Here is a 27,046-nt window from a genome sequence, read left to right on the forward strand (position 1 = left end):
AGGAAGAGAAACCAAATGAGCCAGCTCAGTGCAGGACGGTAACGACAGGTCTGTTTTGTCAGGATGTGTAGGGATCGTGTCAGCTGTAAGCCATCTGTGCGACTGGCTGATTCTTACCAAGCCTTTGCTATGTCTTTTTCTCTTTGTGTTACCATAGTGCTTGGTTAGTATTTCCTCTCTGTTTCCATAGAGGTGCATTATAGCAGTGAGCTATGTTCTGAATTTATGAATAGTGGCTCACATTTCTTTTGAAAGTTAGCTTCATTTGCCATGAATCAATACCCACATTCCGTAGCTATCTCAGCCCATTGATTCCTTATTAAACCCTGCCATCTGCATTACTCTTAAGTAATCATAGCCAAGAATAAGGCAATGCACACTGCGTATCTGCCATTGTTGTTGTTGAAAGATCTACTGTCTCACCTCTTGTTTGTTCCCACGGCAATAACCCCAGGCGCCTCGTCGGGTAGCACTGACCTCCTCCCTGCTCCCGGCACGGCCACCAATTGGACAGCGTCCCTAGTGTCTGACAGCGGGAGGGACAGCGACTTGATCTTCAGGTTTGACGGTCGTCAGGCAGCCAAAATCCCAGACTGGGTGGTACCCCAGAATTTGACAGACCAGTTTACCATTGCAACATGGATGAAGCATGGGCCTAGTCCAGGGCTCAGAGCTGAAAAGGAGACCCTACTTTGTAACTCTGACAAGACTGGTGAGTCATTTGTTAACACATTTCATGGAAAAAATATATTTTTTGACATTTCATTAGGTTATAAGAGATGTCTGGGTAAGCTGTAGTAAGGGGGGATTAGCAGAAATCGTGAAACAAAATTAAATTCAAACACCACAAATGAAGTGCACCTTGATTCTTTGGTGGATCATGTGTTGTGTGGTCAGTTGACAGGAGAATTGTGGTCTGTGAGCAAAGGTATAAGACACTGACTGCAATACCTCAAGTGACAGTGGTGCAATAAAGACTCAGAGTCTGATAATATCTGTTTTTTGTTCGATGTAAAACCATAAATCACCACTTAAATCATCCTAATATCACTCCTCTATACAATAGAGCTACACATGTATAGAATATATCTATAGCTCCTCCACAGATCTAAACAGCAACTGTTTGTGAAATACTTATTTCAATGTGATACTGTTTAATAGTGGCACATTGAACAAAATTTGCAGCTCGGTGGACAGCATGCCCTCCCTGCAGGGATTATTTTTGTTGTTGTTTTTTTAAATTCCAGTGAAAGACTATCTGCCTGCAAACTCACCTCCTTTAGAAAAGTGCTGCTGTCCCAGATTTGTGAGAGCCACCTGTCAGGCTTGCTTTACCTGTCAGCTGTGAGTAGGTGAGGTGATTTGTTCCCTGGTGTCTACTCCTCTTTTTACCTCCCACAGAGATGAACCGTCATCACTACTCGCTGTATGTCCATAATTGCCGCCTGGTGTTTCTGCTGAGGAGAGACTTCACCCAGGTAGACACCTTCCGGCCGGCCGAGTTCCACTGGAAACTAGAGCAGGTGAGGCGCTAACGTTGGAATACGTGTGATAGATCAGGAAACTTGTACTCTGAGCTTATCCTCAGCTCACCTTTTTGATGAGGTATGGACCTCTCGCATAGAGAGTTATGAAGCCTCTAGCCTGGATTATACCTCTATTAATCATCCACTGGGATATTTTTTTCTTAGTTTAATCCATGGTGGTCTGTGTCTTGCGTTAAAAATAGAAGGCTCCTGGTAAGACATTGGGATTCACTGGCAGCAGCAAAAAGGTTTAAAAGGGAGTAGGAGGTGTTGGTGATTTACTAACACACATCATATTCACCCAGTGATTTGCAAACAACCATGGTTTTGTGGGTGTAAACTGTAACCAATTAGTGCTTGGCTATACTAGAAATCCCTCTATAAAAAACAAACAAAAAAAAACACCTAACCTTTAAGTAACCCCATTTAATTTAGAGAATCCACATACTAGTTAATATCCATGTAATATCTTAATGAATTTAGGGACTGAATAAATGTTTGGCATCTGCCCTTTCATATGATTCCTTCGAGGAATGGAACATTTCCACACATGAAAATTCCACAATTAGTTAATAATAAAAACAATAGATATGATGGCTAGAGAAATATGAGCTTCCTCCAGGGTTGTGCATGTGTGCATGTGTCTCTGTGTATGTGTGTGCGTTGCGTGAAGACAGAGGCAGCTGTCTGTTGATCATGGATGCTGTCTCGGAGTCAGACAGGTCATCTCGACTCACAAAACCCCCACGCTCACCCAGTGAGGACATTTGATTCAGGAGGCACACAGCTGAGGCTGGACATCCAGATGCAGCACCCTGGGCTAATTTAATCAGACAGATCACTGGTCCTTGATTGGAGAGATAGCATGAAACGGGTCATCCATCAGTCTCCTGACAGAGCAAGGTGTGCGTGAGGCCCCATCTGGAGGAATTTAGACAGAGTTTCTATTGAGTATCTGTCATGGCTATTGGTCTGTTTTTCTCACTCTACATTTTCTCCTTTTGTTTTTAATTTGTTCTGTTCTTTTTTTTCTTTTTTTTTAAAAGACATCTGACCAATCTGGATATTTCACAGACCTCACTGCTACAGTAGTATGGCTTCTGCTAATGACATTAACAGTGATGTTCACTGTACTTTCTCAGGCGCTGTTCAGATCAGCAAAGGTTACAGTGGCTACGAGAGAAACTAAGCATGGCTGGAATTCTTTGCCCTCATTCCTTCTTTCTTTTCAACCAATCAAGCAATTATAGTGTATGTAGAGTATTTGTTTATATGTTGAATCAAATAGTTTGAGACTATCAAAAGTGTTATACTACTGTGATGTCACTAATTATATTTCTGAGCAGTACCTGAAAACTACTGGGAATATTGTTGCATCGCCTTTGAGTATGTTAATGTTGTTAACATGGCCAACATTATAAACGTTGGTATGTTAGTACTGCCAGTTTGATAGAGGTCGTGTTAGGATTGACATTGAGCTTTAAGGAACACTATTAATCAGCATAACTTCATTATACGTAAAAGTAATTTGTAGCCACTGTGACGTCAACCTTTGGTTTGTGGACTAACATTTCGAAGACTTTAGATTTGATTTGGATGTCAACGTCTTTCAGAGAGAGAAACAATGTTGCAAGAGCTAATCTCTCTGAAACCTCCAGGACACTCTGTTCATATGTACTTGTCTATCCCAAGGAAACAACCCCCAAAACATGCAGTTATTTATCATTTATTTTGTTCTCAATTTGATAGTAATTGATAAAATGAATGTGATTCTCTATTAAAGGAGACTTGAAACTAGCAATCAAGACCAGAAAGTTTTTATAAAAGTATCAATCTAGTGAGCAGTAGGACCTTTTTCTCACAGACCTCAGTACAATGGGACTTCGTTTGGAGCTGGCAGAGCTGACTTAGTGGCCTCCTCTTCCTCCTCCTTCTTCTTCAGGTTTTGTACATTTCCATTCTGGCTTCACTTTCCAGTCCTAGAGGCCAGTGTTGTGTAAGTTGACACATAACAAGAGCTTATTCACAGTTCACAAAGAATTAAATGAAGCAGATAATATTCATAGTTCACAATTTAATTAAGGTTAAGCAAGCCTTATGACCGCTGGGATATGTTCCAGGCCCCGGGCAGCCCTGAACTGGATAAGCAGAAAAGGATGGATGGTTTATATGGATCTCTAAACTATTCTATTTTCTTTATAATCACTTCCTATCAACAAATCCATCTTCACATCATTGCATAATGTTACTTCTTGCTACCTCCTAAAATAAAAATATTATTTTTGCTTTTCTATATTTCTTTTAAAAGTACAAGACAAAGCAATGTGAATACATGTTTTAACACCAAATTGGTTGTTCATGTGGCTGATGTTGTTACTTTTTTTTCTTTCTTTTTTTTTTAGATAAATATAAAAATATTCAAACTAAGAAAAATGAGCTCAGATAGGTACAGTGGTCACAAATTTGACAGAATTGACGTGTTCATCTCCGTATTTGTTTAAAAATTGTGCTCTACAAATGACCAAAATTCAAAGTAAGAACAAAATGTAAATATTAGATGCTAGTGTCACGTCAGTGTCACGTATCTGTCTATTTAGACATAGATTTCATTTCAACTGTCTGACTCTGATATTAAGAGACAATGGAGGTAAATAGAATTTAGTTGCTGACTTGAATGTTGTAAACTCACTTTTACAAAATTCAAGTGCAACTTCTCTTCCATTAACAGTGTCTTGCTGCTTTGGGCAATCTACACTGACACAGTTCTCATTTTCATTCTAGCTACTTAGTGTTCAACAGTCTGCCATATGGTCAGAGAGCTTCAGCCTGGCTAAGTCCCTCTTCACAAATCCCAATTGTATTCATTATATAGTATGTATCATACATAATAGCAGCATTGCTTTGAGCTAAGCCACTAAGGTTTAGGCTGTTTATTGTTTACCAAGAAAACAGTCCTAGTTCAGCATACTGTCATTTGCTAAATGGCACTAGTCAGAGTATAGCTGAGGCTAATGTAATAGAAAAATAGCCTCACAGAGCCATTAAGGTAACGCAACCTGCATGCAGAGCATATCCAGTTTAGAGGCCAGGAGAGAGGCAATTTTCCCTTTGATGTTCTTGCTTGTTTGTGATAATTCTGCAGTCATAACATGACTCGTTATAAAATGTATCATATCACACCTTTCCCCCATAGTTGTTTTAACCATATGCCACAGTTAATGAAATCCCACATGAAGGAAGTTAGTAAATTAGAAGGGAGTTTGACAGTTTTTGGTTGTTTTTGCTGTGGCTTAAAAAGGGTTGAGACAGGTAGTTCTATAGCAGGTCTGAAATGATCTTGATTTATTTCATTAGCACGTCTCACGATAAAAGTCTCCACGGTCTACTCTGGCACCACATAGGCACACAATAGCTGTTAAACTTTCTCGAGCACATTTAGAGTTCTCACTTTTTCGCGCGTCCACCCGCTCATCCTCCTCCCTCTTGTTAATAGTTGTCTCTGTGAATCCTGGGGGCATGAAAGGAAACTTTCATTAAGTCGCTATCTCCCCTCGCCTTGTCGCTATTTCCTCCTCATCTGCTAATGTCTTTAAAACAAAATGAACTTCTGAATACCTCCAACTTAGAGAACCCTCAGACAGAAGAATCCTCCTCTCCCTGCACTGGTTTATCAAAGAAGGAAGAAGTCCAATTAATTTCTCATACAATCCAATCACGCACTGCGAGCTGCTTCAATATAACCGCACCGGGGTGGTGGGGGGAGATGGTTGCAGATATTAGTTTTACCTGCTGAAAAAAATAAAGAGTGTACTATCTGTTAATAACAGGCAGCATGGTTTTATGCACATTGGCCTATTCTGTTCAGTACGCTTAAACTTTGCTCTCTGTGCTGTATGCATTGTTAGGAGATGAAGCCTGAGGTTTTCATTGAAACTTCACTGAAAGGTTTTGCAATGAACGTGTACCAAATGTGTCTTTTGTGCACACTTTCATATTCTTTAAATGCAGATCCGAATAAGAGTGTCTCAAAGAAGGAGGCTGTCAATCTTGAAGATGTTTTCTGCATGAGCCAGTACTGAATGAACCCCTGCAGGTGTTATAACTATGTACAAAATTGGATCGGGTGCGCACGGTCTAAAAAATAGCCTTTGGCGCTCGCAGGTGTCCGGGAAATTCACTGTATAAAAGAGTGCCTCACAGACCCAGACTCCCACTTTAGTTCTTTCACAGTGTATTAACAGCTTGTGAGGTTTTATTGTTCCATTCACCATATTCACCCGGCGCCTACTTTCCTCCTGACATCGGATGGTTTTATAATACTGCACACTGCTGCGTTGTAGTTTCAAGTCTAAACAGAGGGAATTTGACAGGGGATTTGACTGTTATCATGTTACTGGTTTCTGATTGATCAGCATCTGAAAACACAAGAGTAAAGACAAAAATATTCAGGACACACACACTGTGTCATCTTTAATGATTAAAAAATATATATATATATATACACAACGACCCGTTACCTGCCATTAAATCGTAACAGAAATTGCAGATTACAAGGGTATTTCCAGTCCCTCCGCTTCCTGTTTCAAAGACAGAATTTGTGAGATACGTAAGAATGAATATGACCATATGAAGCCCAAAATGTAACGTTTTAAAGAAGCAGTCAAAGAACAAAAGCCTTCTAATTACCTCTGCCAAGGAGGCTGTTGCATGCGTATGTGTGAATTTTTTTCTGTCAGTAAACATGATAGATCTAAAAATTCTGGATGAACCTCTGTAGGGGTGTGCAGTGGGGTCATGTTATCAATCCATTAAACTTTGGCTTACATCCACCGGGGTCTTCAGGCTCAACATAATGATTTATTGGTCAAAAATGGACAAAACACTTTAAAACTTACAAACTATGATTTTTGCAAGTGTGGTGTGTATTGTGAACATACAGAAAGTACTGTATTTAAAACTTTGCTGCCATTTTTTGTCTTTACAACATATAAGAAATGATTTGCGGGGATTCTAAATACTTTGGCCCTTTGACAACATTTGACCTTAAAGGAGAGGTCAAACCTTTATAAAATGTCCTTTATCTTAAAATGATGCTTCAGATTTTTTGTTTGTATTGGCAACATGTATGAAGTGAACTAGTATATGGGGATTTTAAATATCACATTATAGTTTCCCCTAAATATCACGTCACATTTGACCTCTGACCTCACTCTTACATTTTACATCTTTCTTTCTTTCAAGTAGACCCCAACATGTGATATATCTTTAAAGAAAACTATTACCCGTTACCTAATCATGCATGTCATAAATGTCATGCATGCACTTTGCACTACAAACTGTATGCAAAGTATGTTTAAAAAGAGCAAAGAAAAAAAAATAACATGCATAATGGGGCGATCGTGGCTCAAAGAGTTGGCAGTTTGTCTTGTAACCGGAAGGTTGCCGGTTCGAGCCCCAGCTCGGACAGTCTCGGTCGTTGTGTCCTTGGGCAAGACACTTCACCTGCCGCCTGCTGGTGATGGGGCCAATGGCGCGATATGGCAGCCTCGCTTCTGTCAGTCTGCCCCAGGGCAGCTGTGGCTACAACTATAGCTTGCCTCCATCAGAGTGAATGAATAGTGGAATTGTAAAGTGCTTTGAGGGCCCTGAAAAGCACTATATAAATGCAATCCATTATAATGCATATATACCATATGCAAAATAAAATACTATTCCCTTAAAAATAAATACAGAGAGCAAGCTGTTTTGGCAGAGGTTTGCGCTCTTCGAGGGCTTCTTGTAATTTGAATGTTTTCAATGTGAGCAACAGATGTACAGTAGTTCTGTTTTTAGCTCTTATGGGTTAATAAAATTGCATTTCTGTAAACACCGCACAGTATTCGCCGTTTTGAATTCACACATCAAATGAGCAGCAGCAGGTAATTTCCACCAGCAGCTGCCAAATAAGCACTGACTGAGTTTCATGTTTAGTGTTGACACAACTGTCTAAATTTCTGTTTTTACCATCAGTGGAGGAAGTCCTGTTGCAAATAGTCATAAAACATTAACTAACATTAACATTAACAACAACAAAAAAAGTACTCTGAGCACACAGCTTTTTTCCCTTCTGTTTTCACAACACTCTCAGCTGACATCAACTATGTCAACACTGACATTTACTTACAATCTAATATTAAAAGCAGTATTTCAACACTACAATAAACACTTAGGTTTGTGCTCTGAAAGCAGGCTCATGAGCACTTCCAATGCTAAAAACACTAACAAATAAACACACATCTGATGCATACATCAGCGAAAAAGTGTTTCATGGGCAAAAATCACCAAGAAAATAGTAAAAAATTAGTAGCTTTACGTTTTGCTTTTGATACAGTTGCAAAAACCAAAGTAAAAAGCTGGGATTTTTTGATCAAGAAGAAGGTTTAAAGTGTTAGTTGACATTTTTCCGTCTTGCCGCCCTCTACATGAATTGCAGACTATCTCAATGCAAACTGAATTACAATAGAGTTAACATGCTCTCTGTAGATGTGTTTTTGCCTGCAGCTAACATTAGCATTCAACCATATCATAGCCAAGATTACGGTTACAGTGTAAGTGACACAGCGAGGAGCAAAAACACATTTATTTAAATGTGGAAATAAAACACACAGGATGCAGCCAAGCTTACAGTGGAACATTACTTCCTTGCACCTTTTCATGCAGCCTCAGAAATGTTTTGTTTAAGTCAGTGATGTTCTGTTACATTAATGTTAATATAACTTTAAAAAACAGATTTTCACCTGCTCTGCTTTCAGCTGTCAATCAAAGAGTATTAAATTTAGCTGTCGGCGAATGGTTGTCTGTTTCTCTGTGTTGGCCCTGCGACAGACTGGTGACCTGTCCAGGGTCCTATAGTAGCTGGGATAGACTCCAGCCCCTGTGCTACCCTGATAACTATAGGTGGAATCATCTTTATGTTATTTAAAGTATATATGTCATCCATTTGATATAAGATTTATCAGTGTTACTTTAAAGGACAATAGCCTACTCCCTTAATACCTCAAAAACATTTTAAGCACTAATAGTTTAAAAACTTGCTTCTAATCAGTCCTCTACAGTTAAGAGACTGATTTTGAAATACAGTAAGTCTTCCTACAGCAAAAAACAAATAAAGCAAACTGTAAATTAGAGGGTAAGTAACAACCACATAATAACCTCATAGTATATAATGGGTCAGTACACACTGGTGCTGATGAACTTGTTCAAAATGCCAAACTGCAACCAGTTTGATAAAAGGAAGGAAAACTGTGCTATTTACATTTTAGTAATATGTAAGTTGCACTAAAGTAACATATCAATGGGCTCCAAAATAGACAGCTCCAAGACATAGACAGCTCACACTTATTTAGCCTTATTCCTTAAGGGAATTTCCTCTATGTTTCGACTCTGGAGGTTTTTTGTTTTTGTTTACAGCTCTTGGTAAAGGAGGTGTGTTTGGCATGACCACATAAAGGTTCAGGCAATCCCAGCAAAGTATTGTAATGTATATTGTAACCAGTGTTGGTCAAGTTACTTGAAAAAAGTAATCAGTAACTAATTACTGATTACTTCCCCAAAAAAGTAATCCCGTTACTTTACTGATTGCTTATTTTCAAAAGTAATTAATTACTTAGTTACTTAGTTACTTTTTAAAAACACGATTTACAACCTGAATAGGTGATAAAGCAATAGATCTTTCAGCCCAATTCTACTTTTTCTGCATAATCCATCATACAAAATGTAATCAAATGGATAAGTCTCTTTTTTTAACTTGTTTTATCAGTTTTAATCTTTTAACTTTATGCATCAAGCAAAAATTTAATTATATGCACCATTCTCTGACTTGAATAAATTAGTTTAACATTTAAACCTATTTTCTGCACATTCCAGCACATAAAATAAAATATTTTTTGTGTTTACACTCAGTCTTTCAAATAGATGCAAGTAAAACACAGCAGAAAATAAATAAAGTCAAAGACTCAGCGGTCCTTTTGCTCTATTTTCACCTGTAAAGCAGGACTGCGGTAGGCGGAGGTTTACCCTGGTGCAGGTGTGCCGCGGTCAGTTGAAGAATCCGCGAGTTTCTCTGTGAATTTCCCATTACATCGTTGTGCACTCGGTGCTTGCTTAGAAGTTTAGGGGTTTTTTTCGCTGTTAAAAGAAGTTTTCTTCCCACGCACAACGGACACTAATGTTTTTGTCACTTTTTATGGAATCAAACTCAAAGTAAGGTCAGTACTTCCACGCTTTAAACACTGCACGCTCATACTCTCTCCCACAATCTATATATGATCCATTGTTGATCTGCACACAGCTGTTGTCACTAACGGCGCACTCGCTTACGTCACTGTCGTGAGACATTCTCGCAAAAAAATCACGGTTTTAGTAACGCAGTAACGCAGCGTTCCTACGGGAAAGTAACGGTAATCTAATTACCATTTTTGCAATAGTAATCCCTTATTTTACTCGTTACTTGAAAAAAGTAATCAGATTACAGTAACGCGTTACAAGTAACGCGTTACTGCCCATCTCTGATTGTAACACACAGCACAAACCTCCTAATGATTTAAAGTAAACGATAGCTTTGTGTGTATTATTTCAAACATCTGACTAGTCTGTCCTAAACTAAATGCAACAATTGCTTGTTTATGAATCTCTAGATAGCTGGTTGACCAGCTCAAAACTTCCTTGTTTAGGCAAATGTGTGCCTCACAGATCCCATATAACTTGAATAAATGCATTAATATACTCTCATATTTTTGCTAATTCTCAGTCAGAAGATAGCACCACCCGAAGGCATACTCTACTCTATCGTCATTTTACCACTGAATGGTAATAGTAAGAAGACAACAAGATAAAATGAATATCATGCAGAAACAAGTGAGGAGAATTAACTAGCTCACAAGTGAGGGGAGAGCGGGTGAGTGGAGCGGGACTGTCTGCTGTACTGGTCTGTTCTGGTGGAGCTGGATCTGGGCTTGACACCGAAGCTGTTGATTTACGGGTCAGTCCACTTTACCAACCTCAGCTATGTTAGCAAGCTCTGCGTAGTCACCGAAAAGACCACATGATGGAAACAAGTCATAAAAATTTGGTTTTTTTAAAGGGTGGCTAGCTTAGTGTAGAGCATGTACAGTTTGGCCATTTGGGTACAAGTCAGAGTAGAGTCAGTGCTTCTCCGAAATGAAAGGAGGAAGTTGAGGTCGTTCAGCAATCAGACAAGGATGCCTTCTGGGCACCTCTTTGGTGAAGTGCTCTTAGCATGTCCTACGGGTAGGAGGCCCTGCAGCAGAACAAGGACATGCTGATTACATCTTTCGGCTAGCTTGGGAAAGCCTTGGTGTTCCCCAAGATGAGCTCGTGGAGGTGGCCATGGAGAGGGAGATCTGTGCTCTGCTTAGACTGCTGGCCTACTGACCCGGACTCGGATGGATGGATGGATGGAATATCATGCAGTGTTGAGCAAGATTTGAAACAAGCAAATGAGACCATAAAGTCATAATGAAAATGTTTAGTGACGTGTGAATTAGGATCATTTCCTCATAGAGGTCTGTACATTAAGACTTGGCTGTTAGAAAGAATGCAGGTTTAAAGCACTTCCTATAGAAGTTTTACATATCAGACTTCGAGGTCCTCTTCTGGTAAATATTCTGTTTTCTGTCTTTGCAAGTGTGCAATCAATTTATTAAAAGCAAACAAGTTAACCTTTACACATGTCATTGTTTCATGTTGTGACCCAAAGACACCATCCTGAACAACCACTGGTAAATGGGTTCAGTTTCCACATTTGGAGACACTCTGCAGAGTGTCTGAATTTCCCGTGGCTGTGTTTTTAGCCCATTAGGATTTATAAAAGGTAGAATTTTTTTAAGTTGAATATTAACTAGGACCACACCAGTGGTGTCTCATTACTTTCATGCTTCTGTAGAGTTTGATAATACGAACCCACATAGAGAGGTAAATGGAGGCTCTCATTTTTCAGTTAGAATAAAGAGAGCATTGTGTCCTCATTTGACAGGCTGGAGGGATTTTGGCAAGAGGAGAAAATCAATGAGAAGTCACCTCGAGCCTTTCAGCTGGCAAAAAAGAACAAGAAAAACCAACAGGGATAATTGAGATCTAAATGATGTTTCTACCAGGAGTCTAAATTGAATGTGGAAAGGACATCATTACATTCAGCTACCCAATGGAAAACACTTATTTTTTTTCAGAAAGCAATCAAGCAAACACTCAGGGGGTACTTTCTCTGATTTCGCAAGTGGACAGTAATGGAAATATAAAATCAGTGACCATTCTTGTTGTGTGGTACATATGTCATGGAGGCTAAGCCGGGGACAGAGCTACAGCAGAGGGAAATATTTACACAGAATAGTGTGTTATTTTACGCATATAGCGACTGTTTATCAGTGCATGTGTAAAATCAATGGAAGTCTTTTCTGTCCGTCAGTCTTGCCTAACACTTGAAAAAATCTAGCACAGACATCAGACATTGTTAGAGTATATTTTACAGCAGCTTCATCAGGTGCACATTCAGTCATATTTTAATTCCTCCTCATCATTTAAATAGTGTAAATAAGCCACTGTTGAAAGGCTTTACTAAAATGTTTTCTGCAGCAGATGTTATCCTCATTAGTTTTGCTTCTTTCACAAAAAAAAGTTAAAATTTAAAGCTACAAATGCTGTGTTTTAGTCTTCAGCTGAGCATAACAGCAAATTTAAAAATTGAATGATCCGAGCCTTAACCCTTGTATGGTGTTCGGGTCTGTGAGACCCGTTTTCAGTTTTTTTCAAAAGAAAAATTAAACAATTAATTATTTTTTCAACCTGAAATTCATTGGCTTTGGCTTATTTTCTGTGAAGAACATAAATCCGGACTAATTTTCAATGACCTCATACTGTACCTCCCCCCACGCATTTACATTACATACAAGGTGTTCGGGTCCACTGGACCCAGGTCTAATAAAAGTGTTGAAAGTGTAGGTCCTGTGTTCCTACACTCTGTCTTCCTCCTTTCTGGTGCTGCTGATAGTGTTTTCTTCCCCTCCTGCTCCCGCACAAAGTTGCAACATTGTTGAAAATTCAACTATCAACACAACGTCTGCTCTTACATTCCCACACATTTTACCCTCTTTCTTGAGGGATCCAAATTTTATTTTCTCATACCCTGTCCCACCTGCAAATTAGGGGCATAATACTATAAATAAGAGTTTGCCAGTGTGGTTCTTTATCACAACTGATCAAGATGGCAAAAGATTATCTGCTGCGAGGGCCATCCAATTGATTTTGGAAGAGAGAGGAGCTTCGGATGATGATGTTGACAAAGAGGTTTCAGAATATTTCACATTTCTGAAAATTCAGAGTCTGACAGTGACTTTGAAGAAGAGGATGAGGTTGAGCACCATTTAGTAACAAAACGAAGACGAGTACCCCATCTGCAGCCAGGACCAGAACAAGCCCACCAGACAGCAAGTGAAGAAATATGGATGTCAATAACTGGTGAAATTGAATGGTCTTCTTGCCCAAGAAATGAGCCACCCTGCAGAGCTGTTACTGTGATAAGCCAGGGCCAACACGGCTGACAGTTACTCATGTGCAGGACATCAAGTCTTCATTTGAGCTTTTCATCCCAGATTCCATCCAGAAAATTTTTCTGGATTGCAGTAATCTAGAAGGAAGGTGTGTTTTTGGAAAGAGGTGGAAGGAGATGGACCAAATTCATCTAAGAACCCCAAAGGCCACAGAATCCCTGTGGGATGCAGAAACCGGCAAGAACCTTTCCGTGCATCAGTGTCTCTGGAAAACTTCCACAAAATTTCCAGGATTATCTGTTTTGATAACCGAGACGGCAGAGAGACAAGCTTGCTGCCATCAGGACAGTGTGGGATAAGTGTGTGCACCACCTGCCCCTGTTTTACAACCCTGGGCCTAATGTCACCATTGATGAGCAGCTGATCCCATTTAGTTGTGAAACATATTGCTTCACGTGTAAATGTGTTGTGTCTTTCCACTCACTCCACTTGATTATAACTGATTTATGTTTTTATAACATTTTATAAAAAAAAAACAAAAAAAAAACCGAGAAGCACATTGATTCATAAATGTGATCTAACAAAGGTAAAGGGAAAAAATTAACCATGTTTGCTGTTCATATGGCTTGTAATTGGGATGAAGTAAACATCTGTTGAGTAATTTAACATAAAATTGTTTGATAGTGTTAATTTGGAAAACCAAAACTCTAGCGGGTCCACCAGACCCATGAACACTGGCTGAGTAACAAAAATATGAACACCACACAAGGTGTGGTGTTCATATTGAGGCAACAGTTGCATCACTGCCAGATCATGAAAGTCCATCTTAAGGGTCCTAACCTCAAATGCAGTTTAAGCATTTGTTGTTGTTAGTTTTGCATTGTGCATTTTGGTAAATGATTGTGTGTTCAGTGCATATAAAGTACGTAGAGAAAAAAGGACGAATAGGTCATTTTGTGCGCTGGACCGCGTTTTTTGCCAGGGGCCTATCTCATGACTTAATTTCATCCAGAAAATGATTGCAATTCGGCATTTCCTGTTGCTGTGTACACGTAGTAGAAACAGAAACATAACTTATTAAAGTTTTTTTCCATATATTAAAATTTCAGTACATGTATTCAAATTCAGAATGCACTGATAGAATTCAGCGTTCCTCTAACAGGACTGAATAAGCTGAATGTTATGATGGTGTCAGTGTCTCTCTAACAAATGTATTATTTTTTCAACACAACTGTGACCAATTCAAAACATATTCTGAACATAATTACTCATAAGAACTCAAAATAATGAAAAGAGGACCCTTAAGATAATGTGCTGTAGCTGCTTCACTGTTTGATTGTTAATAAAAACCTTTCTGGTTCATTCAGTGCTATTTTGAAAAACCCATGCAATTCAGAAGGCTACTCCTTTGAACACAAGAATAGAATTATGGATCATGGATTTCCAAGGTTTTAAGATGAAATAAGATAAGATAGCCTCTATTGTTGCCACAGTCGGGAAATCCATGTTGTTACAGGAGCAGATTGGACAGAGCAGAAATGAATAATAGCCAGACTTTTGTGTAATTTCTCTAAGTGGTCTGCAAAGTTATTCTTTCTCAACCAGTTTTAGAGGATTTTTGTTTTTTTGTTAAGCCACCTAACAGTGACCTGTGAATCATTATAGCTCAACAGATGATCCAGTGTTGCATCTACATATAAAAGAAAACTTGGCTAAGAATCCATTTTAGATTGTATCAGACTGTCGTAAAAACACACAGTTTGTTCCAATTTCTTTAGTTGAATCTTTGAAGAATGCTAAAGATAACACAGTTTGACTGGCATAAAGTAATAGTTTTGAAGCAGCAGGGGTGATTCCCAAAGAGCTGTTGAGCAAAAACTTGGCAAATCTCATCATAGTGTTGAGTGTGTTCTTCAAAAATTTGAGAAAGATGGACAAAAAATGGAAGACAAAAGATAAAACAAATTCACAAGATCACATTAGATGTCAAACTGCAGGAAAATTGCTGGAGTTTTAAGAGGCAGACAACTACACCCACATGCTATCACTATTTATTGTGGTTTAACCTGTCAAGGACATAAACGCACAGAATAGTCTGCATCAAGCCTTGTAATCATAGCTTTCCCAGTTTTGTTAAGCCTGGATTGACAACTTGGTGGCGTGATGGTTAGTGCTGTTGCCTCACAGCAAGAAGGGCCTGGGTTCAAATCCACAATCTGGCTGGTTTGCAGTGTGTAATTAAAGTTAGGTTAATTAATGATTCTAAATTACCCATAAATGTAAATGGTTGTTTGTCTCTATGAAATCATCAACCCCCATGTTGGTTTGTTAAGCAAGACTAACAGTAATTGCCTTGACTAAAAAAAGTAGTTGTTCAAACAACAAGATTTCATTGTGTTTTCCCAAAGTTTTTAACTTGTGTAGAATGAATTAAGACAAATTTCACTCTACATACTTAAATAAATCACTTCAAGTCAATGTAAGTATACTACGTTGATCCAACGTCATCTGATTACATTAAACCACCAAATGCCAAATGTGTTGGTTTGACATGGTTAAAAATTGTTTGTTGTACTTGGTTAAATCACGTGGAAATAGGTCCCATTAAATTGTGTTCATCCAACAACAGATTTTTTTTTGAGTGTGCTTTCTCTTTTTCGTCTCTGTCCGTACTCCCACTGCAGGCTTTTCAAGGAGTTTTAAAGACAGCCTGATATTAATGAATTACAATCATCGAGCCTAAAGTAGAAAATTCAGTTTTTTAGCATCACTACGAGAGAGGATGGTTCTAATTTTAGAGATATTGAACAAATGGAAGAACATATTTGAATATGTAACATATATTACATATTTGTGTAATATGAGCACTGACAACATATTCCTGAAGACTACTTGAAGAAATTAAGAGAGAGTTTTCCTAAGAGTTGTAGTCACACCAAATATTGACTTTCAAGCTTGTTAGAATTGTACAAACAGTTAAATGCTGTATATGCTGTATTTTCATGTATGTTTTTATAATTTTTTAATATAATATTTAGAAAATCATATCAGGCAGTTGTTATTTTTTACAACTATAAACAAACATTGATATTTGCGGTAGCTGCACCTAAAACAAGAAAGATGAGTAATTGAAACACTGAAAATAAATCAAAGCAGATAATGAGAACATTTAATAGTATAGCATGAGTTTATATCAACAGCTAGTAAACAGTGAGTGCAGATGTGCACTGATTTAACCAGGGCTTAACTGCTGTGCAAAGAGTTTTAAAAGCCTAAATCTTCTTTTATCACAACAGTTTAATATTGCATCAAAAAGGAGGCTGGCCAGTTCACCGATCCACTCTGACTCATTTCCTGTGGACCAGGTGTTCATTATTATTTATTGACCGATATGCTCTTTCCCCCCGTCTTCACAGGGAAAGTATAACTAGCTAAAGCTAACAGGCCACTGTCAGCGTGTGCACTCACATCCATGTGGCACATCAACAATTTCTGAATTTATGCTCAGTCATGGCATTAAAAAGATGCTCACCACTTGGCGTGATCATCCCCCACAGTTGCCTCCTAACCGGTCCAGGCTCATTGTCAAAACAAGCCTCTCCTGAGCACAATTTGAATACCGAGCATCTGGCAATTTCAAATTGCTGATGTGCTGCCGTTGACTGCTGTCATCAGAAGCTCCTTGTTAGTAAACTGCAGGCTGTTTTGGGACCACCATACCTGATGAGTTTATGAAATTATGTTGTTTTTTATTCTTACATCAGGAGGGGAAAAATGTTCTTGCTTGTAAGAAAAGGGTGAACACCTGTCTCACTCAGAAAGGAGATTCTGAGCGAGACACGCATCAGTCATACATGCTGCTGTCCTCACAGGAGTAGACCTGCCATGAGGCGCATAAACCACTTACTACAGGCTCAAAGTGCAGTGCGTGCAGCTGCCTCTTATTCTGCACCAAATTAATGTGCAAATGAGGGTGGTGCAATTTTGTTCCACGAGCTGAGATCTAACAGATGAGTGAAATAAAAGGCATGGTGCATTTTTTAAAATTTTAGCCATTAAGCTGGATAATTTACAGTAACACTAGATTTTAAACTTTTAAAACAAATTAGATTAGCCAAAAATCTTTACTCGTCTATTATAGTTTTTTTGTTTTTTTTTTATCCTTAAACATCAAGCTCTCGGAGTGTCCCACTTAATAAAGAACAAAGATTTTTTTCTTTTTGCTATTGTTAAATTTTCTGCCTTTATTTTATTTATGAGCTGACATACGTCAGTAATAATCAAAAGGAGGTCAGGGAAAAAAACATTTAACAACTGTCTGTCTTTTACCTTGGCTGTGCTGCTATTTTACCTTCTTTCTGGGAGACATACATACACTCACAACCAGCCAGCATCTCTCTCCTCATGGGAGGGGTCATGTTGAATGATAGATGACTCCTACTAAAGAGCCCGCTAAATTTAGAGCTCTGCTGCTCCAGTGGGCTCCGAAGAGCTTGATGGGCACACACACACACACACACACACACACACACACATTCCTGCTATCTCAAACCCATACAGACTTTTTCCTCGTACACTTTCAAACCTGATTCTTGTTTTGCCTGTTCACCTGAGACTACCTGCAGTAGCCCACACGCACACCCTCTCCACTCCGAACACATGTTTTTATGTGTGTTTGTTGCGTCATCGTGCTCTGGGGTCAGGACTAAAATCTCACTGTTTACCAAGCTCAGGGCTAAGATCTCACAGCTTTACTCACAAATACTGTGACCGGTGTCTGGCTACACCTGGAGAGGTAAGACGGGGGCGGGGGGCTTACATCGACCGTTACACGCGATGTGCTATGCCACTTCACCTGTAAAAATGCATCAATTGAAGCGTGCAATTCTTCTGTATAAAAAAAAAATCCTCTGAAATACAGTTGTCACTGCAGTCTCCATTGTTTGCTCCTCACACAGCACACACTCACATTAAAGCAATGGATTTACTTGCAAACAGCAGAAAAGCTGCTCCTGGATTTGTGATATTGATTGGCAGTCATGCAGATGGACTTGTTTGTATTCAGGTGGAGGATCTTATTGACAGGATGAATCAATAGCGGCGCAAAGATGAAGGGGCAGAGACAGAGGACAGGGAAAGAATAAGGAACGATAAAATGGATAGAAAAGGTAGCACGGCTTGAGAAACACCTCGGGGGACAAAGATCGAAAGAGAAAAACAGGTTAAGAAAAGATAGGAGGAGATAGAGGCAGCGAAGGAAGAAATGTCAGAATTTACCTCCCACTGCGACAGACATGCAAATATTTAGAACACACTGAAGGGAGAATCTGGAAGAAATGGACATTAAACAACAGGTATTACTCTGATACCTCACGCACACATGCGCACACACAACATGATGGACAGACGTGAGATCGATGCAGCGGCACAGAGTGCGAGGAGACAAAATATTCAAACTAATAACTTAATAAGTGAAATTGGAGCAGGCAGGTTTTGCCGTTGCAGTCCTCTCAGTGTGATATCACTCATTCATCACCGACGACATTATCACATTCCGCCGAGGCGTCTCTCAACCTGCACTACCACGGTCTGCTTCACAAATGAAATCAGCCTTTATTACAAATGCACTTTTCAAAAACCAGATCCATGTAGTTTTCCATCATTTTTATTTCTTTCCCAACCCGGCATCCTTCGGTAATATCGCCTCGCCTTTATGAGAGGGGTAAGTGTTGTAGGTATTAGATAGGTTGAAATGGTGCTGGAGAGGCCACTAAATGACAGAATGGAGTACCAATGGCTTTTCTTACCTCCTTTACACACACACACTAACTCTGTGTACATATGCAAGATGATACTGCTAGAGATTTCTTATCTGTGGTTTCATTAGAGACAAGTTAATGTCAGCTCCCCCGGAGTCACTGGCATCAAGTGTCAAATTCTTTACAAGAAAATTGATTCTTTTTAAGTCCTTTAACCTCCTAGGACCTGGCGTCCACATATGTGGACATCACATTTTGGGTTATTTAGACCAAAATACTAAATTTTGCTCAACAAGGGCCTGATATCCACTTACGAGGACATTATACTGCCACTGATCTATCGAAATTTTAAACAAATATCCTCATATGTGGCTCTCATTTTTCTTAAAAACAAAAATCAGGTAAAAAAAACAAACAAAATCTGGTAATTCTTTGTTTTCACATTCATCAGGTCCCAATCAGCCCAAATATCAAAGAGAAATTAAAAATGCATGCCGTGGGAGAGTTCGGTCTTAGGAGGTTAAGACTTCACATCGAGAAAAAGCCTTAAATCTTCTCTTAAACCAGATCTCAAGTCCTTTTTCATGAATCCAGGACATGTTTCAGTTCAACTGAGATAAATCAATTATGAAATTATTTGCCAAAAGTTCAAGTCATTTAACCAATCCAAGCTGGAAAGCTGAAACTTTACTTAAATTTATTCTGTTCAAGTAAAATCAGACATCATTAAAGAGAGGTTTATTCTTACATTTGAACATTTGAATGTTAGCTGTGGGTCATCTGTAGGGTCCACATATCGCCTAATGCTACCAGTAGGGACACTTACACTAGCCAAATGTGGAACTAGTGAAAGAAAGGAGGAGAAAGAAGGAGGGAAGATGTCCTCCACCTGTAAAATCATTCGTGTTCTGGGGTCGGTTTCACTCTTGCCCCTCTAGTGCACCTGTTGTTACTTTTATTAACATCAAAACAGCTGAAACTGATAAAAAAAAAACCCTCTGCTATTTAACAGACACTTAACTGACTCAATGCTATACTCTACATACTGTCCTGTGCTTTTTTGAGCCATATACAGTGCTACGAGTCTAACAATCCTCGCTTTCTTGCCCATTTAAAATCCAGTTTGGCTAAAGCTTGTGGCTGATCACAAGGATAAAAACAAAACACACTTGGGGAATAGTTTTGTTGTCGTGATAAAAAAAAAGGAGGAATTTGGCCAAAATTATCAAAAGAGAACTGTGACAGCAGAAACAAGGTCGGCCAAAGATGCAGACCAAGACTTGTAGCTGTGCACAAAAACAACCAAGCAATGACGCAATCAAGAATAATATCTCCACTGGTAGTTCTGATAATTTCACTGCCTGTCATATCTCTGAAAACTGTGCCAGAATAATGTTTCTGGTGCATGACGTGCAAGTAAAAATCAAAGTATTTTCCATATGTACGTTTATATTTAACCAAGAAAACAAAAGTCACACGTTTGTCACTATAATGTCGTCACTGTATTTAGAGTGTCAGCTACACACTAGTGAAATTAAGATGATGTGTTGCTGTAATTTATATCACATTAATTACTACACCCAAAGGTAGTAAGAAGGTAAGATAGATGTGCAAATCATAAAATCGTATGTGTCCTTGCATAAGAAGCAAGTCTGTAGGCCTTTGTATACTTTATGTGACACTTTTATGTCCTCGCTTTGTGAATAGGTGTTTGAGTGTCAGAGAAACTGGAGACCTTTGATGTCATTTTGAGGTAAAAGGGAGCAGAAAGGCCAAATAAAAGAAAATAATAGCACAGTAAAAGCGGTTGGTCTGTGCCATTCATCATATTAATCTGCGCAACACGGGTTCCCTGTATCCACTCCTACTGCAGCAAATCTCTCCCTTTACCCTTCGGCCTTTCCTCCCTCTTACTTTCTTTGTTTTTTTCCCACCAATTTGTCTTACTTTCTTGCCAAATGACTCTCAGTAAACTCTCCACCCAGACTTTCTGCCTACCCAAATAGTTTTTAAGAGGGAAAGTTTATGTGCGCTGCGTCCCTTGCCTCCAACTGGCTAAAGCACTTCCTGGATTGAGGGTGGCTGTCAGAACCTGCAGTGAAGATTTATTGTGCACATCCCACCCTGACCTTAAGTGTGGTAGGAGAAAGGGATGTGAAAAAGAGATGAATTGAAGAAGCGATAAGGACAGAGGCAGAGGAGTAAGTGAGCCTGGTAGAAAGCTGGTAAATTTAGCGTAGGAGTATCTGCCGTGTAGGTGTTATCAGTGTTTAGATAATCAAGAGGAGGCGTGTGATGGATGTAGTGTGCCCCCTCCCCTTGAGAGTGTCTCCTTCCACAACTCTGAGAAAGGTCTGTGGCACTGCTGCCTGGTTTGTACTGACAGTTTAAGCCTGTGGGAACATGTTTTCCTTTTTATTTTTTTCTCTCCTCTTGCTGAAGCTGCTGTTGCTTCAGAGTCTCCTCTCTTTCGCGCCGTGTTACCCAGTTCTTTTCCCTCACCTAAACGTCCACATTTCACTCACACTGTGTTCTCCTCCGTGGCAGTATCCACTAATTGAGCATAGCATTACACCGGGCTCTGCAGATACCCTTGTACACAGTCCACTGGCTATCTCCTATAGGGAACACCTTTTTAAGCTGCTTTAGCTTCCCCGGATTTGCTGTTTATCTGCAAGCTGCTTAACATCCCACCTGCACTGCAGCTCCTCCTTTCACGCCTTTCATTGACTTGATCAGTGTCATTGACGACCGCTCGTTTTCAACTATATTCACTGCAACATATGTACATGTGCAGTAGTCATCAAGCGACTCCAGGAGATGGTGACTCACTATGTTCACCAAACAACAAATATGGCATAATGCATGCATTGATCCTGATTTAGACCTTACAGGAAACAGCTGTGCATTTGCTTGCACGCATCGCTGTTTTACCATCAAAATTAGAAACCAGCAGGGAAAATGTAGAACAACCTAACTCTGTTAAAGATCACTCTGTCTGATAAGTTAGGAGGATGAATATGGATTTATACAAGATGCCCCTCCCTGAGCCTGCCATTGTCAGAGGTCTCTTCCTGTTAGAAAGGTAGAAAGGGTTTAATCATAGTGGACTGTGATTTAGGGATTTGACTGTGATACCATATTACCTTAAGATATTCAGAGATGGCTTTTGTTGTGAACTGCTATCATAAAAATAGATTGTATAGAATATATGGACTTTATATTACTGAACATCTGATGCAGTCTGCCCTGGATCCAAACATACCCGTGACTGCAAATTGTTTTGCTCTAAATGTAGCCTAAAGGAGTGATTAATATGAATGGCTCTCAACCCACAGGGGGGTCCCAGCTTTCCTCCTTAACAAATCCCATTTAAATCTTAGCACATATTGTACACGAGTCCCTGCTGACAATTTTAGACTTTCCTGCGTTTCTATCTGGTCCGGTTCCAAACTTAAATCAGAGACTTTCCGTCTGATTTCAATTCGAAGTACTGTAGCAACACGCTGAACTGTCACTGTGTGTTTGCATATCACACAGACTAAAGAATAAAAGTAGGAGATGATAAAACAGAGGGGGGGGGATACTGTAAGGGTAGACACTCGCTAGACTTCATATCATGTATAACAGTGATATGAGAATACAATCCATCTCCATCAGTGCTAATACTAAATATAGTCTGTTTGCATCCTGTCAATATCACTTCTCTAATCCTGGATACCAGTACAGATAGTGGTGATTCACAGCTGATGCTGCAGCACAGCTAAGATTTTGGCGTTCATCTGCAGAGATGCCCGAGTATCCTACCGGGGATCCACTGGGGTGAAATGAGGTAAAACCCGCTTTCTGCAACTGAGTATTCTCTGTTTGCTAAGAGACCAAAGCAAAGTGCTCCTGGGACTCTGAGAACCAGAAAATTGTATGTGGGCCAAAGTGTTTCTAAAACTAGCACTAAGAAATGTGTTTTTAGACAGCTAGAAAGTCAAAAGAAAAGGACCGTGTGCGTGCTGACTGACTCACGTTGTGGGGTTTAGACTGTCGGCTTTGATAGGAGTGTCCTCCCTTAATTCATCTGTCTCACACACATCTATTTTAAGTGATTCTTAATCTTCTCACAGGCACATTCAAATGGGCAGTGTATAAGTGGAGAGTAGCTGTGCACAGCGGTGGGGAAGAACTAAAATGCTCTCGTTTGATGCAGGTATTAAAGCACTCTGCAGTGATTCAGCCTCCTTTTGTTTTCCTTTAGATTATACGACAGGCTGAAATGTCCTCCCACTGGAAACATTCTCTGCTTACGCTGTTTTTTCCATTGTTATTATTCCCATCTGATTAGCTCAGTACTTCGTTCCTCATTTCCCCTGTTTTGTTTCCTGCTTTGAAATAGACTTGTTTTATTCATAAAGAATTATTAAGGAAACATGTAAGCTAATAAGGAGCACCTCTGATAGATAATTAACAGCCATCCCACAAATTAACAGCACCCCTGAGCCACTGACAATCATATTGAGTCATTTGGGGAATTGGGAATCCTCTCGATCTGTGTTTGTCTGTTCACAATTGCCACAAGCATCTAAGCATCTAAATACCTAACGTTCTCAGAGTGGCTTAACCCTTGAGGGCTTTCATGTATTTACAGTGATGCCCTTAAAAGTACATGGATCACTTCTAAACTCTAATCAAGCATGAAATATTGTCCCACACGCTAATATTTCTTCTCCTGCATTTAGACTTAGATTTAGATTTAAATTTGCTCACCCTACCTGAAGGTCTAAAATAAAAAGAGCATGTACAACTCAGTGCAGTCATGTTGCAGGCTATACAGATAACCACTGACAACTTATTTCCAGTATCACCCTGTGCCTAATTTCTCTCCCTCTATCTTTAAATGAACAACTTAAAATCACAGATCTGTTAGGAGAGTGGTGCAGAAAATTATTCTCATGACTCACGGCAAAATGAGCTGCACTGGAGGGGCTAAAGTAATCATAATTAGTGGCTACAAAAAGCTCCTGAAGTACAAAAATGTAATTAGAATGCAGGCACGAAGTAGAGCATCTGTACCTAACGTTACCTCATATTTTTAAACTTTCAGCAAAGGCAGTGTATAAAATCCAAACAGATAAAGCCCAGCATTTGCCTCCTAAGCCATTTAAATGTCAGAAACATTTGTCTTTGAGGGGAACCACCACTGTGAAAATCGTGTTCTGTCAGGCGTGCCTTGTATTGAGAGAACAGACGTGGCTGGTGCAATGTTAATTAAATCTGGAGATATGGCAAAAAGCAGGAAAATTGAGTATTTAACGTTAAATTTAGGCTGATAAAACAAGTTGATGGCTTGATGGCTTGATTATGACAATGTACCAAAGTGTTTTGATTTTCCATGGTACCTCAGTTTTTTTTTCTCCATTATTCTAAAAGCTTTTTTCTTTAATGGAAAAAAACACTCAAATTGGCATTTCCAGTAACCTTTCCAAAAGTGTGCGGTAGTTAAAATAATCTTGCTGAAAAAGAAAGAACATCAGACTTCATCAGACACACTATTAAAGGCAGCGCTGGTGCAGCGCTAGGTTGCAAAGTGGCTTGCAACCGTGGCCAGATTAAAGCAGATTAAAAGTCTATATGGGATGGCACTTTGGATGTGCACGCAGCAGCCGATCCATCAGCTGATCCATCAGCTGATGCATGCTGGGACTGAGATCACCTGATTTGCCGGTATTGTGGGTGAGCTTGACTTCATGGCCCGCAGAACTGAAAAAAAGAGGAAATTTGTTTCGTCTTTGTCCAACCAGCTGACCATACTGCATACTGTATGCATTATATTACGACCTGTAAACCACTTAAGTACAAAGAAGTCCCCGTGTTTTAACCATTTTGCATCTCTGCATGTAGAAATCCAGCACGACATTGACACGATCAGCGTGATCAGTCTTACTGAAATGGCCATGTAGCCTAACAACCTGGTGGTTATTATTGTGCTTTTGTGTGCACATGTGTATGTGTGTCTATTTATGTGGGCAACCCATTATGAGCTCTTGGAGAGGTCATTTGGCTGTTGACTCCCAGTCTCTGCCGGGAGCGGCTGTATAATTGCTACTCTAATTAGTCACTTTTGCCAGCCGGTAATTCATAGTCACCTTCAAGTGCTTCTCCCATATACACAAACACACACACACACATATACATACACACAATTTGGGGGATGCATACAGTAACATCCTGTGTACACCAAAGAGTTCCGTCGCTATCGGTCTCTTTTAATTGTTTCTTCTATTTTTGTAATTATGGGCTCTCAGACACCCGGTTTTGGACGCTTACAACAATTGACATGATAATGATTTCCATGTTGACACGGAGCTGACGATGATTTATAGCAATTATGTGTTAGCAAACGGCACTTTGCTAATGAATCTGAAGGGTAGGGGTATTTCTGAAGCGTGACAGCTTGGCCTGCACAAGAGCCTTTGCTTTAATGGAGTTGGCATTGACTGAGGTGTGCAGGTTTCTGTGGTATGTAGAAATTTTCTGTACAAAAAAAAGAAAATTGTTTGGAGGAGATTCTTTTTCGGTTTTACTGTTTTTTTGTTGTGAGAGAGACAAAATACCGAATTCAACCTCAGATGTCTGTGAGTAGGCTCCTACTTTAATGTTGCCTGATTGTTCTCTAAATATCAGATGCCTCAGGTTCTTGTCACTGCCCTTGTAGATATGAAACCATCATACTTCTGCATAACAGTCTGAATTTGTTTCTTTGACCCCTATGCTCTTTTTAGATCTACTCCCTTTATTAACAAAGATAAATTCAATATTCTCTTTACTTCTGCTGCTAAATTTTTGCATTTGCACTGCCCATATGTGGATTTTTTACCCTGTCATTGATCCTCCTGTTAAACACAAGGCTACATTATGCTGATGACCTTCTTTCTCTGTCATAATGGGATCATTTCCAGATTTGTTTGGTGCTTCAACATCCAATCCCCCAGCCAGTCAGATCCCTTTATTTTACACCTCTGTTTCCACTTCACCTGCACTATAGCGTTCTTATTCCTTCCCTGGTCTCCCCTCCCCCCGCACAGCCGTCTGTAAAGTCACCTTCTTTCCAGTGCTCATCAATCTCTGTTGTGCATCTTTCCTCCAGCATGCCTTAAAGGCCCCCCTCCATTGCTCCATTCTTCCACCTATTTTACTTCCTCTTTAAACCGTCTTTCAATCTGTGTCCTCAGTCACGTCGCATTAAGTGCTGAAAATAACTTCATGATTAGATTGCATTAAATTTGTTTTTTACCAGAGTTGCCAATTAAATAATCATGTAAAGATAAATGCAAGGAACTTCAGCTTAAACATAATTATTTAAGACAACTAACAGTGAGCTGAGTATAAATGACAATTTTGCTTTGGTCATCAACCAAAGCACTGGACAAATGGCCAACATCTACAGTTGTTTGAGGCAGTTTATCCTGGACTGTTGGGGCAGCGATCAGATGGACTGACAGACATCCCTGCAAGCATGGCAAAGAATGGCTCCCATCTATGGTGGTCTATTTAAAATGGGTAAAACTCGCAAATCCTGCCATCACACAGTTAGCATGACACAGTTGTGCTAATATTGCTAACGTCACTAATTTATCAGTGTTGTAGAGAGTTGCACTTCCAAGTTAAAAAACTGGTTGAGGCATGCTAAGGCTATAGAGGCTGGGCAGCAGAAACAGAGCAGTGGGTATTGGTTCCAACTCTTCCAGTGACCAGTTTTACATTTTCTTCCCATGTGACCTCATGTGGTAGCGAAAGCGATGACATTCTCAAAAGTAAAAGTGGCTCTTCACAGAGTAGTTCAAAGGTCATGATGTATTCTGTTAACAAAGAGTCTGAGATTGGCACTGGTAACATGGTTTGCATTCCCTCTTCTGCCAACAGTCTTCTTTTTTACTTCATGGTGCTAAAATAAGGCTCGAAATATAATGATGTGAAAATAAAACGGTCAGTGTGGGAATTAAGATTCTTTGTTTGTTTTTTAATAAAAGGGGGAAGCTACAACTATTACTTCGCATCGAGAGGTAGCTGAGATTAGCATAAAGGTTGGAGGCATCTTGAGAGAGTACCCCTTAAGGCTGTAATTAACAAATAAGCATAAGGATATCCTTATCCATCTTAAGTGTAATGAATGAGTTTCCTTAAGTATTGAGCCTTATTCTTTCTCCATCTACAAATCTGCCAGGAT

At 39.5% G+C, this 27,046-nt stretch overlaps 1 protein-coding gene across 1 annotated transcript in view; it reads left to right on the top strand.

The window, feature by feature from the left end:
- Positions 1-27,046, top strand: part of LOC120729245 (calsyntenin-2-like) — a 320,942-nt gene that overhangs the window by 243,274 nt on the left and 50,622 nt on the right. Inside the window, exons 7-8 of the mRNA XM_040024788.1 lie at positions 455-712; positions 1,402-1,523. Coding sequence (XP_039880722.1) covers positions 455-712; positions 1,402-1,523 — 380 coding nt within the window. The remainder of the gene's footprint in view (positions 1-454; positions 713-1,401; positions 1,524-27,046) is intronic.

The sequence above is a fragment of the Simochromis diagramma genome, unplaced genomic scaffold (assembly GCF_900408965.1).
Source record: "Simochromis diagramma unplaced genomic scaffold, fSimDia1.1 OVJJ01000348.1, whole genome shotgun sequence".
In the NCBI taxonomy this organism is placed as follows: Eukaryota; Metazoa; Chordata; class Actinopteri; order Cichliformes; family Cichlidae; genus Simochromis; species Simochromis diagramma.